At 42.5% G+C, this 18,432-nt stretch overlaps 1 protein-coding gene across 1 annotated transcript; it reads left to right on the forward strand.

Moving 5' to 3' along the window:
- The first annotated feature begins 671 nt into the window (after positions 1–671).
- LOC115637708 (cyclin-dependent kinase inhibitor 1-like) lies at positions 672–18,206 on the forward strand. Its single transcript, XM_030539213.1, has 3 exons — positions 672–789; positions 6,954–7,396; positions 13,104–18,206. Coding segments are annotated over exons 1-3 (513 nt in total). The 5' UTR covers positions 672–787; the 3' UTR covers positions 13,172–18,206.
- Positions 18,207–18,432: the final 226 nt, after the last annotated feature.

Raw genomic sequence — 18,432 nt, forward strand, 5'->3', positions numbered from 1 at the left:
AAAAAAACATTTTAAAAAACAAGGAAAATGTGATTGTGATGCCTCCCCTCCCCCTTCTTCCACCTAAGCAAAGAGGGTGAACGGCAGGATTGGTGGCTGAAACAATTTATTTAATTGTAACTGACTCGATTTCAACTTGATGGTGTTTCGCAAAAGGTAGTTGGCATCAAAAACATCCCAGCGAAAAACTGTCCCATCCTGAGTCACTCTCTGGGATTAATTTTTTCTCCATCTCCTGGATTGATGTTCCGCCTCCTCCTCCTCCTCTTTTCCCTCCGCAGCAGTGTCCTCGCTGACTGCAAGTGTTTGGCTTAGATTTGGCCTATTTGGCAACCACCAGCTCTTGGGGGGAAGCAGTCACGTTGCAGAGCCACGTGCCAGTGCAGCGAGCGACTGGAAAGCAGCCCGGAATGTGAAAGTTAATCAGCCGAAGAGCAACAGCTTTACAAACTGCACATGAGGCAGGGCGGCCGGGCTGGGGGAGGGGGGAAACACTATGAAGAAGAGAGCAGCAGTACACGACGGAATCTGTCCATTCTGCAGCCATCAGCACACAGCAGCAGGATAAATCGCCTCTCAGTCATTCCCTGCTGCTGGGGAGCCTTTGATAGGTTGTGAGGGAGGGGAAACCAAATATCTGGATGTCAACAAGACTCTTCTGTGAAGTCTGGAAGTGACAAGTGCCATCTTTCTCCACATCGGGGCAGCTGCGCCCCAGATCCGTGCGGGAAAAGCGAGCAATCCCCTTGTGGGAGAGGCAAACGTGACAAGCAGCGAGAGCCCCTACATGTGAGTGATCTTCTCTTTGAAATTGACTAACGCAAAAGGTTTATAGAAGCTAATAACCAAAGAACTGCTGTTACCGTGCTTATAGCCCCAGGGTTCACTTGTTGAGTAGATTAATAATTTCTGCTGCTGCTAATAATAATTCCACATACAGCACTGACTGCATCCTCTGATTATTTCAGTCTCAGCCTGAGTCCAAATTCCAGTTCCCAGGACTGGGGAAAGGACCCTGCTTAACTAAACTTGGGAGACGCACATACAGACCCTAGTTTCACTTGTTGAATGACACTTGGAGCATCTGGTTTCTGTTCATGATTGACCTGATTTTCTCTCCCCTCCATCTTACGCTGTTTAAAGCCTTTCCGGCGTGCGTACGTGTGCTGGTGGCTGGGACTATGAAGGGATGGGCGGTCTGTTACACTGCCTGGGACTGGAGATGTCGCTGGAGTGAAGTCTAAGGCAACCATAGGGTGGAGGAGGAGGTGGAGGGAAATGGGCGCTCAAATCTGGCCTCACGTGGAGAATTTGAATCTTCCCAGGGGAAAATCCTATCCTCTTTTCAGTTTTTGTCCCTTAAAGAAACACAAACACACCTAAATCAAAACCCCAAACTAACCCCTCGTCAGCAGGCAGTCCTCTCCCGGGTCTGACCCTTCCGCCCCGCTGTGGGAGCAGTAAAGTGGGGTGAATAAGTATGTACCAGCGCTGCCCAGAACGAGATCGGACGGATTGCTTTGCATCTAGACTTAATACGGGACCACGTGCTGATCGCTCGTGCGAGGTGTCACTCCAGAGGATCGCCACGGACTAGAGTGGAATTCCCCCGCGGAATGATCCTGGAGTAACTGAGATCAGGATCTGTCCCACTAATTAATTGATTATTATTATGCCCTCTTGCCACCGGTCCCGTTCCCTCCCGCCCTCCTTTGCTACTAGGAGTGTCTTTCCCGTGTAAATATTCGTTACCTCTCAATGTGCCCAGGCTGATTTATGTTTGCGGGGGGTAACTGAAGTCTAACGGAAAGAATCAAAGTACATTTGCGATTTGTTTACAAATCGGGCTCGCCCGATGATGTTCTAGGCTTGATGTCCTGGGAATACCGCCCCCCGCCCCCACTGCAGCCTCCCGGGCAAAAGTGGCGCGTTTCGACACGGATCCCAGACTGTTTGAGAATCCCGCGTCAGGGCTCTCATTCAGGTGTGCGGGGCATTCCCAGCGAGCATGCAGCAAAGCAAACACGGTTGGTGGGGGAGAAGCAACCTCGGAGTTTATTGTTCCGATTGTGGTTATAATTTAGTAAGTGTTTTATTTGTTTTGGGGAGGGCGAGGCTGGGTTTTTTTGGCTGTGTTGTTGTTTTTCTTTTACAATTACTTCACAGAATGTAGAAGTGTAGCCCCGACAATAATCGTAGCAGTGGTAGCGAGCGTAACTAGTTACAGTCGCATTGCATCCTCCCCGGTAGCATTTGGTGGAGAATTGGTTTTATTTTTCACTCCGAATCGCAGGTGTATCGAAGGGTCTGGCGAAATACCAGTACACCCAGGGCGCTCCTATTCCCCAGTGCTAACTCGCGGGGTGGGGGGAGGGGGAGTCTTTGCAAAGTTGCTGACCAGACTCTTTATCATTTATATTTGTCCTTATCATTTGTCTTCTCCTTAATCGCCCCATGTAAAGTCTGTAGATGGGAGAGAAAGATATGGCTTGTTAGCTTAACAAAGGCAGGAATGTTAATTGCCTTTTTGACTTCCCAGAGCAAATATAGAATATATTTGTGTGCAGTCAGGTGCATATTTGTATTTGTATTTGTCTGTGTGCAAGGAGCCAAAAGTCCAACAGGATATTACATTTGGTTCCCTCTAGCTACGGACTTTCCCCTGGTTGGGCAGATGAGCTGAAAGAGGGTGCTACAAAAATCCAGATCCATTCCTATGATTCTCTTCCTTCTAAGGGGGCAGACTAGTAGGAAGGATGTAGGTTGTAGGTTTCCCCTAAAGTTTGCCTAAGATTTCCCAAAGATTTCCCCTACATTCTGCAGCCGCGCAGGATCATGTCAAGTGGTCTTCCCTGAGAAAGTGTAGGCAAGGATCGGGGACAGTGTCTCATTCCTTTGACACAGAAGTAAAGGATTCCAGGGGGCCGCAGCTCAAGGGGTACTTGGGGAACTTGATGCCCCTGTTGATGGGAACCGTGTGAACAGCAGAGCCATTGGAGCTGGAAACACCCGGAATACGTGACTCGTTCGTTCCCCAGCACTGGCGGCTGCGGGAGATCCGTTCAGCTGTTCTTGGAGAAGTCAGCCGTTCCCTTACCTAGTGTCTGAGGATATGTAAAATAACTCACACACCCAGCCCCCTCCCTGCTGTCCTGAATCTGTGCAAGGGGTGAGCCATTCAAGGACGGACTGTGGTGCATATGCCTTTGCTGAGAAAGCATAGCAGGCACTAGGCAAAAACTAGGGAGAAAGGAGAAGAGGTCAGAGTAATTTGAAATTAGTGAAGGTGGTTATGCCTTTATATTCCTCTGGAAAAGGTAAAAAGAGGCAGCCACCCACCCACAATAATGATTTATGATACCTCTTATAGAGCACTTTTCATCATCAGTTCTCAAAGCCCTTTTCAAAGGAGGTTAGTATATTTATCCCATTTTACAGATGGGGAAGCTGAGACACAGCAAAGTCAGGAATAGAACCCAAGACTCTTGAGGTCCAATTCAGTGTTCTGTGCAGTAGACTACATTACCTAATAGGCATGTTGCGTATCTGAAAAAATTGGACTTTCCAACTAGTATTTTAAATGAAACCCCCACACACACTATTATTATACTGAGGGAACAGTTCTCTGTAACGATGAGAATTTAATATTCCATCCAAACGTTTTTCCCCCCCAAAAATTATTTCAATGTTTTGACCATTGATAAGAGCTGGTTGAACTATTTTGAAATTCAAAATTTTGACAAAATGTTCCATCAAAATTTTGAGGCAAAAAAAGAATGTTAATGGAAATATGAATTCAATGTTGACCCATTCTCGTTGACATATAACCAGAGGGAAGTTAGAAATGGCCACCACTAATGCAGAGCCCTGTTCTTCAACCCTTACTTAGTCAGGCTGACATCAACGGAGCTACTTGTGTGAGTAAAGACAATGCATGAATGAGGGTAGATTCACAGATTTTTAAGATCTGAAGGGACCACTGTGTTTATCTAGTCCAACATTCAGTATAACATGGCAATTGGACTTCCCCGAATTAATTCCTGTCTGAACTTGAACATAACTTTTAGACAAACATCCATATTTGATTGAAAAACTTCCAGTGATGAGAGGACAGGTCCACCGGTTGTTACTGCAACTCACAAAAATCAGTGGTCACGAGAGACTGAAGCGTACTGACCACAAAGATCAAGGTGCTAAATATGTTGTATGTAGAAGGTATTTCAGATTATTTTGGTTTTGCAGGTTTGTAACACACAGAGTTTTACATGCAGAATTAACATGTTGAACTCATTGCCACAACGTACCTGTGACTTCCAAGGCTTAGCAGGTTTCTAGAGAAACGTTAGGGGTGAAATCTTAGTTCTATTCAAATCAATGATAAAGTTCCCATTGACTTCAGCAGGGCCAGGATTCCACTCTACATATTTATGAACAATGAAAACATCTACAGCAATCAAATATGCCACAAGTTTGGCAAAGGTATGACCCCTCTTGATTCAAGGTATGAATGAAGACAGTAGGAAGAAACTTTCCCTAGGGAAAGGTTATTCTAGAATTACCCACTTCTTCTGAAACAGCTGGTGTCGGCTGCTCTGGGTAACTCTACACAGCCCACAGCAGCAAGTCTCACAGCATGGGTCTGCAGGCGCAGGCTCCCAGGGCTCGTGCTATGTCTACACTGCAGCCGCTCCAATTACAATCTTGTTCAAGATCCTAAGTATGCATTCAGGCAGCTAGACCCTCTTGTCGCCCATACCACCATGGCTACACTGTTATTTTTAGCATGCTAGCTCCATCAAAGCTAGCACACATACATCTATCCAACTTGAAATTACAGCTCAGAGATAGGATATTGGGCTGACAAGACCACTGCTCCCATGTGGTATAGATACTCCTGTGTTCCTCTAATCATAGACATGGGCGAGACAGAGTCTTCTCTAATTAATGTTATTTAAGAGATTCAAAAATGCTGTTACCAAAGGTCAAAAATGTTTGAGAAATGCCATATTTTGTCTTTGCGAAATATAGCCCAAAGCCAACTTACAGTTCAGATGAGAAAAGTTTCGAATGCAAAAGATTATTTCCTGCAGTGCACTCACTACCTGTCCTTTCCTAACGTTGATGGATCACCTTTGAGTAAACTTAGTTTAAATGGCTGGAAGTTTGGCACCAGACAGAAAAGGGACAGAGCAGCAGTGTGATGATTATTAACTATAGTGACAACCAGCACTGCTGGGAAAAGTGAAATTGCCTTTTGAGATTTTGGACACCACCCAGAGGTTTATTTTTGTTGCTGTATTTGCAGCTGCTTCTCCTTTACGGGCACTGAGGGCTCAGTGATAGCTCACAAAAGAAAAAATAAATGAAAACCATAATTTTTAGAGACAATAATATTTTGTTTCTGTACTAGATATTTTCACATACAGAAGCACCAGGGGCTAGTAGTGGACTGAGAAAGTGGGAGTCTGGAATTACTTTGTCCTCTGGCTCTGCACTGATTGGGTGCCCAGCTTTGGACAAATCACTTACCCTCTCTCAGTGTCCTATTCTGTATATCCTCCAGATTTCAGAGCGGCAGCAGCTAGATCCACTCTGTGGCTGGACACTAATGCATTCCTAAGGCCGCATTAGCCTCTGTGCTCCCTTTGCCTCCATCTCCATGGCAGAACAATGATTCATGTCGAGAAAAAAATTGGATATCTTTCTAAAAGGTACGCTCTAGGCTCAACCAGAAGTTATGGATTTGATACAGGAATTACTGGGTGAGGTTCTATGCCCTGTGTAATGCAAGAGGTCAGAGTAGATGACCATAATGCAGGGGATGCATGCCCCTGAGCAGCGTCCACAAATCACATCCCTCCTCTCCCGCACATTAGGAACTGCTGTGTGGCGAGCCCTCTGCACTCACCAACACTGAGATAGGATTTGCCCTTAGAGAGACAAAGACGGTGTTTTGCTTTTATTTTTATATGTAGATGGAACACAGCCTTTCCCTCTCCCCACTTTATTCTAGACGGGAGAACAAAAAATTTCAGGAAAAGGGTTATATTTCTGAGTTTCTTTCAGCTAACAGTTTGACTAACACAGAGAGTGAATCAGAACAGTATCCCCATTAAAATAAAATCACTGGCTTTGTCACTTCTCCCCATCCTAAGCTTTCTTTTTTTTATCCCCTCTACTTATATTGGGATGTTTTTATCCCATCCTCTCCAGTGTGTCTCCTGTTCTTCCTCTGTATTGTTACCCACTCTGTTGTTATGTATTATTATTACTATTACCTAGCAGCCCCAGTCATGGGCCAGGATCCCATTGTGTTAGGTGTACAAACACAGAACAAAAAGACAGTCCCTGCCCCTAAAAGCTTGGGGTCAACTTTCCATTGTTCCTCAGGGACATTGTGTTTACTGCTAGTAAAGCTGTGCTTTTACCTCACACTTGAACTATACTGAAGTAGAAACACAGTGAAAACAAGACACTTTAGTTTTACCATGCAGTAAACTGGAGAGGTCAACCCCAGGGAGGGATATAGGGCCAACCTTGGTGAGTTTAAAACTAAAACGCCTGGTTTTCACCATCTTTACCTCAGGGTAGCTCACAGTTGTTAGTTACCCTGAAGTAAAAAATGCAGCTTTTTTAGCAATGAAGACAAAGCGTCAGTCTCCATGATGAACAAGCCAACCCCCTCACTAGCTCTACATGAAGCCCTCCACAAAAAAGAGAGGGAGAAGCCCTCCTCCCCCTCCACAGCAAATACAGCATTGGCTGAGGCTCCAGTCAACATAGTCCACTGAAGTCAATGAGAGTTTTCCATGAAGACTGGAGATTGGCAGACGTTTTCCCAAACAGTTTCCCAACATTTCCTGTAAGAGGATCAAAAATAGCCTAATACTTGCTACACCCCCCATAGAGCGTGTGATGCCTGATGTGTCTGATGATCTTTCTATCTCTGGCAGGGAATCTTTGCTCTGTACACTCGTTGGTGAGCGGTGGATTGGAGAGCAAATGGAGTGGAGACCAGTGAAGGCAAACCGTGTACGAAGGAACCTCTTCGGCCCTGTGGACCATGAGCAGCTGCAGCAGGACTTCCAGCACATGCTGCACAGCAGCATGGAGGGAGCCCAGCAGAAGTGGAACTTTGACTTCTTGCGAGACGTGCCAGCTGAGGGGCTCCTGCAGTGGGAAGAACTACAGAGCCACGATGTCCCGGCCTTTTACCACAGTTGTGTGGTGAGTGAGGCTCGCAAGCCATTGAAGCCCTTGAACCAGGGCATAGTCAAGGAGGTCAAGACTCACCACTTTGCCACAGTGACGCTGACTGAGAACCCCAAAGTTGCCAAGAAAATGTCAGGCAAGAAGAGCCAAGCAGGGAAGAAACGAAGACAGACATCCTTGACAGGTGTGTGAGATTTGTACTCTATGCTATTCAGTGGGTCAGAACTAGCTCTGAAAGCTTCACAGGAATTTAATCCTGATAGGCCTGTAACTAGCCTTGTCTTATACAAAAAACACTTCAAATAAATCAGATGACATTCCCGATGCAGACATATTAAGCGATCTTATCATGTGCAGTTTACATATGAGACAATTAAGATGATTTTCAAAAGGGCTGTGCACCTGCAGCTCCCATGGGCATCTGTGGGATTTGTGAATGCTCAGAAGTATGAAAATCAAGCCAAATAAGGGTATGGTTGCTCTGTCAAACTTAGGCCTGGTCTACATTAAAAAATTAGATTGACTTAGCTAGAGTGCTCAGGGCTGTGTAAACTTTTGCATCCTGAACACCAAAGTTAAGCCCGGAGTAGACATAGTCAGATCAATTGTTCCATCAACCGAACTACCATCTCTCGGAAAGGTGGATTAACTACACTGATGGAAAACCCCTCTTCTATCTGTGAAGGAAGCATCTACACTGTGGTGCTAGAATGACACAGCAGACGTAGCCTTAGAATAGGTGGGAGAGACTAGGCAACTAAAGGGAAGGGGGCGATGAAGAATAGTTAAAATGACTTGTCCAAGGGCTGCCTGGATCTCAGGTTGGATTGGCCAGCAAGACAGTATGACTTTCCCCAATTCTTTTCACAGATCTGCATAGTTAGCCATGTGTGCTCTTCCCAAAGTGCTGTCTGAGACATAGTGGGCCAAGCAGAACCAGGGGAGGAGGAACAGGAACCAGAGAAGGTTGCCAGTTTTCATGCTAACTTCAGTTTGGATAGGATACTGAATGAATGCATCCAGGAATTGTAAGAGCAGACCAGTCTTAAACCAGGCAGGAAGGCAGAAAGGGCCAGCTTTTGAAGTGCTGAGCACCCGTAGCTAGACACAGATTTTCAAAGGAGCTCAGATCACATTTAGGGTATGTTTCTACACTGGGATCAAGCTAGACAGCTAAATAGCAATGTGGACGTTTTTGCATGGCAGTGGCTTGGGTTACCCACTCAAGTCCAAGACCACTCAACTCACTGTGTCTGAGCTTGGGCAGCTAACCCAAGCCACCAGCCATGCCACAACGTCAACACTACCATTTTCAGCATGTTAACTTGAGCAGATCTAGCGCAAATCTTTCTGCCTGCGCTGAGAATCGCACCTCCCAGCCGCAGTGTAGACATACCCTTTGGCACCGACACCAGGGCAAAATTTTCAAAACTACTCAGCACCCAGTCACTTCTAGTGTGACACTTATCGCCAGGTTGTTAAAAAGTGCTCAGCACCCAGCATGCTACACAGCATGCTGAAAATCTCACCACTTATTTTTATAGATAAATGGCAGCTGAGATCTTTTAAAAATCTGCCCTAATTGTGAGTGCTGAGCAATTTTGAATATCTTATCCTGATTATATTTCATTTATCCACACAGGGATTTTGGTTGTCCTGGACGCCTGAACAACAAGATTCTTTCTAGCCTATATGGAGAGGGGGAGCCTAATGAGAAGTACCAGCCTGAAATTGTCAAAAAGGATAATTAAACTAAGACATTAGGAAACTTCTTTTGAATAGTGATGCAGATCAGACAATAGACTAATTTGCCAGAAGAGGCTATGGCATAAGCTGAGTGCAAGCAAACAATATGTGTTTTAATACAGCCAAATGTAAATGTGTATGTCTAGGAACAAAGAATATAGGCCATATTTACAGGGTGGGGAACTGTATCCCGGGAAACAGTGACTCTGAAAAAGATTTAGGGTCATGGTAAATATTTAACTGAACGTGACAGCAGGGCTAATGTGATGCTTGGATCTATAAATGGGTGAATCTCGAGTAGCAATAGAGAGGTTATTTTACTCTCTATTTGGCACTGGTGTGACCATTGCTGGAATACTGCATCCATTTGTGTCCACAATTCAAAAAGGATGTTAATAAATTGAAGAGGGTTCAGAGAACAGCCATAAGGTTGATTAAAGTATTAGAAAACATGCTTTGTAGTGATAGACTTCAGGAAAAAACCTATTTAGCTTAACAAAGAGAAGGTTAAGGGATGATTTGATTACAGTCTATAAGTACCTACTTGGGGAACAAATTCTGATAACGGGATCTTCAATCTAGCACATACAAATCTAACATGATCCAATAGCTGGATGTTGAAGCTACACAAATTCAGATTGGAAATAAGGTGTAAATTTTTTGACTGAGATTAATTAACCATTGGAACTACTTACCAAGGGCCGTGGTGTAGTCTCCATCATTTGCAATTTTTAAATCAAGGTTGGAAGTTTTTTCTAAAAAAAATATGCTCTATGGATTATTTGGGGAAAGTTTAATAGTCAGAGTAGATGATTACAGTGGTCCATTCTGGCCTTGGAATCTATGAGTCACCATCATTAGAGAGGTTCAAAATGGACTACATCTTAGTGATGAGAGGACAATCCTACACTAGAGTACAGGACAGAGATACTTAATGCACTTTTCATCTCCAAAGCACTTTTCAGGCATTAACTAATTAATAGTATAATATAACTGTAGGAGTACATGGGCATTATTCAGACTTCAGTGCGTTGGAGGGTATCACTATTCAGTTGCAAATCTCTGTCTAGCAGTGTAAGAGCAAATTATGCAAATATTTCCAAGGGATATTTTCTTCCATTCTGTTTGCCCTGGTAGACATTTCAACAGGGGATGTGGAAACCAAAACAGCAAGTTGCACAGCTTAACACTTTCCCATATTTGTTTTGACAAGGGAAAACTTGTTGTTTAGAAATTGGTCCCCCAAGAATTCTGGATGCAATGAAACTGATCTATCATTATATTCTGCCTATTTTGGTGGGGCTTTGAGCTTGTTCCATTTCTCTCTCTCTCTATTTCTCTCATAAACACCCATTTATCCTCCATATCACCGCCTCCACAGTACCTCAAAAGTACCTCAGATCTCCCATCAAGATCTGAAGATCTGTACTCTGCTCCCTCTGGAACAAGATGCAACTAATCAGTGTGACAGCTGGATTAGTCATCTAGAGTGATGCCTACCCCCAGGGGCCAAAACTATTCTCTGTGCCACACTCCCAACCTCTGTCATCCCAGAGAGTGTGTACTAAACTTTAGAGGGGTTTTGAACACAGGTATCTGCTCTCTCATTTAGTCAAGCAGAACTCAGTAATGCTTTGCATTAAAGTCATGCAATGGTACATTTAATTTACACTATAAAAGACAGCAGTGGTCTGGTTAAATAAATATCAAAGTCTTCAAAAGCAACATGGGTTCTGTGGACACTGGAGCCACCAGAATGGGGGGAGCTGAAGCCTTCTCACTGTATCTGACTCCTTGGGCAGGGAAAGTTAATTAACCAGTAAAAATGCGGTTTTGCCATATTCCCAGCTCATTCAACACAAGCATACCATGAGATCCAGCCTCTGTTCTGATTCCATGAGAGGGCTTCACAGCTGCAGATTTACAGTACAGCTAGGCTTTATTCTGGCCTTTTCCAGGAACTGAAGTGAGCTGTCTTTTTTTGTAAGCCAGATTTCAAGATGCATCAGTGGCCAGAGCTAGAGAAGGAGCCAAGGGAAGGAAAGACATTTTCCATGCAGTATCAGCCTCCCACTTTCACATGCCAGCTCTCATCCTTTTGTTTTCAGAGCACTGTGGACTTGACTTTGGTCATGTCTACACTACGGGTGCTACAGCAGCGCTGCAGTTATGCCCCAGGAGTGCCATAGTGTAGATGCTTTCTATAGTGATGGAAAGATTTAAGCCACCTCCCTTGAGTGGCAGTAACTAGGTTGATGGAAAAGCTTTTCTGCTGACTCAGCTGTGTCTACACAGGGAGTGAGGTTAGATCCATCTACTGGATTAGTGGTTTCAAGGTACTGGGTAAAATTTTCAAAAGTGACTGGTCTACACTACAAAGTTAGGTTGAGCTAGCTACATCACTTGGGTGTGAAAAAGATGAATTTAAGCCAACCTAAGCCCCGGTGTCATCACCACGAGATTAATGAAGAGTTCTTCCATCAACCTAGCTACTGCCTCCAGGGAGGTGAATTTATTACAGCAGTGGAAGAACCCCTTCACTACAGCAGTGCAACTGTGCCGCTGTAGCATTTCTAATATAGACATACCCTTAGGCACTTAGAGCTCAGATCTTCAAAGGCATTAGGTCCCTAACTTCCATTGAAATCAATGTAAGTTGTGCACTTAAATTCATTTGAGGATCTGGTCCTAAGAAGCCTTAGTTCCACTGACTTCCATCAAGACTTTGGCTCCTACATGCACAAGTCCCTTTTGAAAATGGAACTTGGGCTCCTAAATTACATAGATGCCTTTGAAAATGTTACTCTTGCTAAAATTCACCATTGATGAAAGTGAGGATAACGCCAATGAAGTCACTTATGAATTTGACCCACCAAGTATAATTCACAATATATCTCTCCTCCCCAGTACAAACTGGAGGACAGTATATATATAAAGTCTCATGACTAGAAGAATTAACAGTTGTGAGGATTATACTTTGTGAGAGCTCAGATATCCCACTTATTATTGTTACTCCTCTCCCCTTACTCCCCACCAAGAACTTAAAGTGACATTTGTAGGCCTTTTTTCCCTCATGAATTAGCTGCTCAGACTCCCAACAATATGTGGTATTAACTTGGGTCACCTCTATACATATTATCCTCATCATAAATCTACCAACAGAACTTAATGAAATTGGATGCAGGATTGTCTTTGCAGAACTTGGCTGTGAAAACCTATAGAATTCCAGAGAGTGTCCTCTGCCAGTAGTATTCTCTGTAGAAATGAATACAACTGTAAGCTGCTAGGACTCCATGAATATTTGCTGCATACATTGCCATTTTGGTTATGTGAGAAAGGGAAGTTAAAACATCATGAGGGCCAAATCCTCAGCTGGTTTAAATTGGAATAGCTCTGTTAAAGCCAATGGAGCCAGTTTACACCAGCTGACAATGTGGATCCCTACCTGTAAATGTGAGTAAACTTTCAGTTTAATTTCAGCTGAATTTGTCCTGTTAACTACCTAAAAAATGTCTTTGTTTCTGTGTTAGAAAAAAAATCACTACTTAGTGTTTCCATAAATTATGGAAAGCAGGTCATGGTTCTGTTGTTAGGTTGAGTTTTGCACTTGAAGCAGGAATTAAATCACTTTGCTATGGATGAAGAATACAGAGTATTTTCCCCATAATTACAGCCCTTACTCTCTGAGTACAGAATGAATAATAATTCAGTGTTATTGCAAGGTTATATGCAGTCTTCCTAGAGTTCTTATTTGATGTAATAAGTAGAATGTTATTGGTAAAGTTCAGCATAATTATAATTCTTCTGATGTTATTCTAAACTGCAGATCTTTTTTAAGGTGGCAAAAGAACACTGAAAAAGAACTATTTCTGACCAGAAAACACCACTGTACTGGATCTAAAAGTCAGAGAGTAAAATGTCACATTGCTCAGCTTATATAAGAGAGTCCAAAGTCCTTTGATCTGTGCTGAATAAAAGCCAGCACATTTCCTTTGTTTGTTTGGTATTACATAGCTTTATATGGAACATACTAAAGGTATTAGTTTTGTTCCCTTGTGGGCCTTAGAGAAACCTACCTGACATTTCTTTAAAACATCATTCACCACTTCAGCAGTTTCTAATTCTGTTTGTTTGCTATTCTACAGATTACTACTCAGCTAAGAAGCAAGTCAAAACTAACACTCAAGCTGCTGCAAAGAATTTGGCTTTCTGAAATGAAACACAGGATTGATCTGCACTAGAGATGTTATAAAGAGCTGCCAAGTTTATTTGACATTCAGAAATTGTGTGTGCAGGCTACAAATGCTTGAGGGCATCACATGGATTGATATATTCATGAAAGAACTGATGGAAAGTCTTATAACCACAACAAAACTCACATTGGAATGAGGTTAAACTGGAAGCCCCTTTGCTAAGGGTCACTGGCCTTAAAGGTGTTGGTAAGCAAATTTGGAAATGTTATGGGAATTGGCTAATAGTAGCAACTTTAACCACGTGCGTTTAAAAGAATACTGCATATGAGAAAGCAGTGAACATAAGATTAAACAGCTGTACAAATGTACTGCTATGTTCGAACATGTCAAAATATGACCAAGACCATATGATGTTTCCTATTTTGTATATTTTACATCTTTAATATATAGCTTGTTCCCTATTTCTAAGAGTGATGGCTTATCCAATCAATAAGCTTCAACAGCTAAACTCTACAGATCTGATTTTTTTTAAAAAGTTCCCAACCCAGCCTACAATTTTTAAGGTGCAAAATTGTGGTTATACTTTTGTACCCACAACTATTTGTGGACATAAATGGTGGTATTTATGTGGCAAATTCTCCGCTGCTGTAAATGGACACAGCTGTAGTTACTTCAGTGGAGTTTTGCCCATTTACATCGGCAGAGAATTTGGTCCTATGTGTCTGTCTACTTGACTGTGTTAAAAAATCATGGTGTTAACATGTGACTGTTGTAAATGTATGTCTGCAAATTTGCACCCATGAAATCAGGGATCTTATGTTAAAATCATTCCCTATATCTGCTGGGGCAAATATAGCCTTCATTTTCACCTGTGCAACTCCATTGAGACCAATGCGTGTGTGAAAATGAGAGCAATATTTGCCCTGTTGGCACAGTGTTTTGTAATGCAGGTTACTATGGAGACATTGGGCCAGATTCATAAAGAAACGTAGGCATGGTGATGCTCAGCATCATCACACCTAACTTTTAGGTTCCTAGGAACTTCCTAGGATTCACAAAGCCTGAATTCAGTGCCTAGGCTCCCTGTACAGTGAATGGAGGGAGATAGGTGCCTCAGAATTGGATTCACAAAAGCCAGCAGGCTAGGCAGCTCCTTGCCCATGCTAGCCATTGGGAGATGCCAAAATTAGGGGGAAAGGGGTGATAAGCTGCACCCCTGTCAGTGAGATGTGTGTTGAAGTCTGGGCTGCAGGGAGGTACTTCATTTGGCTTCCGATTCTCATGTGCAAACCCTCTCTTGGGGTTAGTCTACATTGCTTTAGCAAGATTTTGGGGGGTCGGGGGAAAACCACCCACATAACTTTGAGCCCAGTGGTTTGGGTACTCAGAGGCAGTAGGTCCCAGTTCAAAACTCTTCCCCCCCATAAGTGAAGGTGGGACTAGAACTGGGGGTTCCCACATCCCAGGTATAAGCACCCTAACCACAGGGCTAAAACATTGGAGGGAGGGCCTCCTCTTTGGTCATCTCCAGCCATTTTGTGTATGCTTGTGTATAGGGGCCCAATCCAGTAGGCAAGCTCTGAAGATACTTACCAGATTGTCCCCTGCAGGAAAGTTAGGCAGAGGAACTCCTGTCTTTCCTTGGTTCATGCATCACTCTGGGGTTAAGTATCTGGATGCCTGGCATGTGGCTGCAGTGTGCATGCTCAGAGGAAGAGCCATAGGTGCCTAGGGAATATTTCCTGCTGAAATGTAGGTGCTGAGTGAGTTTAGGCACCTACAGGATTTGGTGGCAGCTGGGACTGGGATGGGATTTGTGAATCCTATTGTTGCCTGATTCTGGGATTTGGGCACCTAAAGTGGCAGTTAAGTACCTAAATCCTTTTATGAATTTAGCCCATTGTTTTTTTTATTTTTGTTTTTTAAGCCTGCATCATGGTGTTTCCATTACTATTTAGGATTTTTGTACAAGAAGAGAAAAAGTTTAATAGCAATAGCTCATTTATCCCTCTTGGCATTGCATGGATTATTATTTCTAGGTGTTTTCGTACCACACACGCTTCCTTCCTATTTCCCTTCTCCACTCCACTCACCAATTTGGATAATTGGGTTTTATGGCTCTTGGCAGCCAGTGTGTAAAATGTAAAGAGAAACCTACAAAATATACATTTTACATTATTCTTGTTCATATGGACTTGAGTAAGCTGCTGTGTTTCACAAACGAGTTTGGAAAGACCGCTGTGATTTGGGCATTTTAGAAATTACACAATGATTGAGAACTGCTTGTTGCCTAAAATCTAAATATACGAAGTCTTGTACAGTAGATTTTGTCTCGGTATATACATATTTGTGTATGCTATACACATGGGATCCAGTTTATACATGCTCACACAGATATTACATGCAACACCAAGACAGGATAATTATTTTTCCATAGGAGCAGTGATGTTTAGATGTAAACAACAGTTCATTAAAGCTACCAAAATATACCCAATTTTAATGAGAAAAGGCAGTGAATCATGCCTGTTCCTTTATGTGCTGAGCTACGAGCTCTCAGCATGTTGCAGGCATAGGTGCTGAAACTAGGAGTACAGAGGGTGCTGCTGCACCCCCTGGCTTGACGTGGTTTCTACCATATACAGGGTTTACAGTTTGAGTCAGTGGGTCTTAGCACCCCCACTATACAAATTGTTCCAGCACCCCCGGTTGCAGTCTATATTTTCAACTCCAGGCAAGTGAGAGTCAAGAGAAATTATTTCTCTTTTTAGTCTTTGACTTTGGAACCACAGAAACAAAGGGCCCAATCCTACTCCTACTAAAATCAATGGGAGTTTTACGCAATGGAGTCAGGATGAGACTCCAAATGGAAAATATTGTGAGTTAACTGAGTGTGTGTGTTTGTATGCTCAGCAATCCTGTTACAATAGAGATGGCATGCTGGGAAATAGTATGTTTTCTTACTTCTGGTGATAACTAAGACAAATCTATTTTTTTAAGTGTGTGATTTTCTCTGATTTGAAAAAAAAATTGCACAACCTTATGTTTTCTGTGTGTTTGTGTGTTTTTAAAATCAGACCGACGACACTGTGTACCTTCTTGTTTTGTAGTGATGTGCTAAGCAGCCTTATTTTCTGATCAGTATGACAGGAGCTGCACAAAAAAAAGACTGTACATCTGTCATGCGCAAGGTTACCATGATGTTGCCTTGTTTTCTTATAGGGGAAAAGGGATACCTCTTTTAGAGGAAAATTCTGATAGCTTGTCAGGATTTGAGCTTGTCAAGGCGTGAGACTGCAGGTTAGAATTTAGCCCAACCAAATTTCTAACATCTCTGCCAGTTATGATTGTGAATATTAGCTCAGAATGTTATAGTTAATAAAAAAAATCTGCTGGCAAGATGCAGGGATATCTTGTGGCTTGATATCTATATATATTTTTAAAGTTTCTTAATTACACAATATTGTAAATGAGGGTACAGTGTACAGAAAGAAAGAGTTTTATTTTCTTACTGCTCCACTCCATGGTGGGTGCAGTTAGGATGTCCTGATACTAAGTAATATAGGACCAGATGCTCAGCTAGTGTGAATTCTTGTAGCTCACTGAACTGCGGTGGAGTTTATACCAGCAGAGGACCTGGCCAGAGGTATTTTGCACTAGTGCCTTGTGTTACTACAGACCAAAAGTTGATGACAAGCAGCTAATCAATTGCATACATAAGCTGCCTCCTCTCTCTGTGCACAAATTCATATTAGTACTGCAGTAGCAGCCCTGCAGCTATTAGCACTACTGCTGAGAATGACAACAGGCCTCTGATTGGTTGCTGAGGTTTGTCATGCATGGGATAGAGAACAGACTATTCAAAATCTTCTTTTATTCAATAGTTAACATTCTGATGGAGAGGTATTTTAACAAGGAAACATGGAGTCAACATCTTTTTTTTCCCTTTTATCCTGTGAATTGCACTTTCCTGTCAAACACAATTTAGAATTTTCTTTACAGAGACATTTCAGTAGTAATACCTAATAATAATACCGAGCAGCAAAAAATAAAATAATTAAATGGGCCCAAAACATTCCCAGTCTTTAAATGTATGGGAAAGGAGGCAGACCCACTTGAAGTTAAGCAGTATACTGTAGCTTTAGTATATGTTTAGTTCCATTTAAGTATACAGTGCTCTGACTGAACTAAATATAATACAGTAATGAAGCTGTTTGAGGCATATTTGCTGACCATTGATTTTGATTGGCTGCCTGGGTGTATGACACAGACCAACAATCAAATCCCCAAGTAGCACTTTTTCATAAGGAGACGCAAGGTGCTGTGTTCTGGAACTGACATAAATTGGGCATTAAAGAGGTGGTAGCAGCACTGTTTCAAGGTATCGTAAATGTACTTCTGATTACACAGCTGAGGGAGAACTAAATCAGGAATCCATGGTATTTAATTGTTTTAACCTCCACCTGTTAATAAATAGACAGCTAATCCCTCTGAGCTCCCTCTCTCAGGTATAGATCATTTCATTCAAGTCCTTTGGCAGCAATTGAGGAAATGGGGCCACATCAGCAAGATAGCCAGGAAAAATGACACTAGATGCTTTCGATTATTTTCAGGATAGAACAAATAGAGCTTTCTTCTACAACTTCTCTGCAACTATCATAGGGACCCTTCTGTAGGTCAGTATTGTTTTTCTGGAGAACCTATGGATGAGTTACAGTAGACACCTATATTCTGCCATTAGCTTTTGGATCTTTATTAATGGGTGGGTGGAGGGACTTATTTATTCCAAAGCTTGTGAACTGCTGTGAGAAAAGTGGATTTTCTCCATTCAAATAGCAAATCTAATGGGTCAACAAAGTGCATTCTGAAATTCAGAGGGTTTATGTTATACAAGGTACTTTCTTTCAGGTATTAATTTTGCTTTGCTTGGAATGTTGTAATACTGTAGGTTCAATGCATTTCAATGTAAGAGTGTTGATGTGTGAAGTGTTTGGTTGTCAACTGTGGATATTTGCAATATCATAAATAAAAACTGGTTCATTTCTTGTGTTTTTTTACAGCAAACGAGACTGAGTTGTCCTCTCTTCAGGCACTTTTTTTTTGTTTCTTCGCGACTCTGATTTGGACTCTATCCACTTTCCCCCCAATACCGTTCTGCTTTCACAATGCAATCACTGACACAAACAAAACATTGGCACGGCATTTGGGGTCATTTAAACTCAGCTAATCTAGAATCCAGAAAAATGGACTTTGCCTCTCCAGCGGGTCTTTCCATATTTTCCCA

This window comes from Gopherus evgoodei, chromosome 1 (assembly GCF_007399415.2).
Source record: "Gopherus evgoodei ecotype Sinaloan lineage chromosome 1, rGopEvg1_v1.p, whole genome shotgun sequence".
Taxonomy (NCBI): Eukaryota; Metazoa; Chordata; order Testudines; family Testudinidae; genus Gopherus; species Gopherus evgoodei.

Coding starts and splice junctions, on each gene's coding strand:
- LOC115637708 (XM_030539213.1), top strand. Junction 7,397..13,103: donor AAGACAGACATCCTTGACAG/GTGTGTGAGATT, acceptor GCTATTCTACAG/ATTACTACTCAGCTAAGAAG.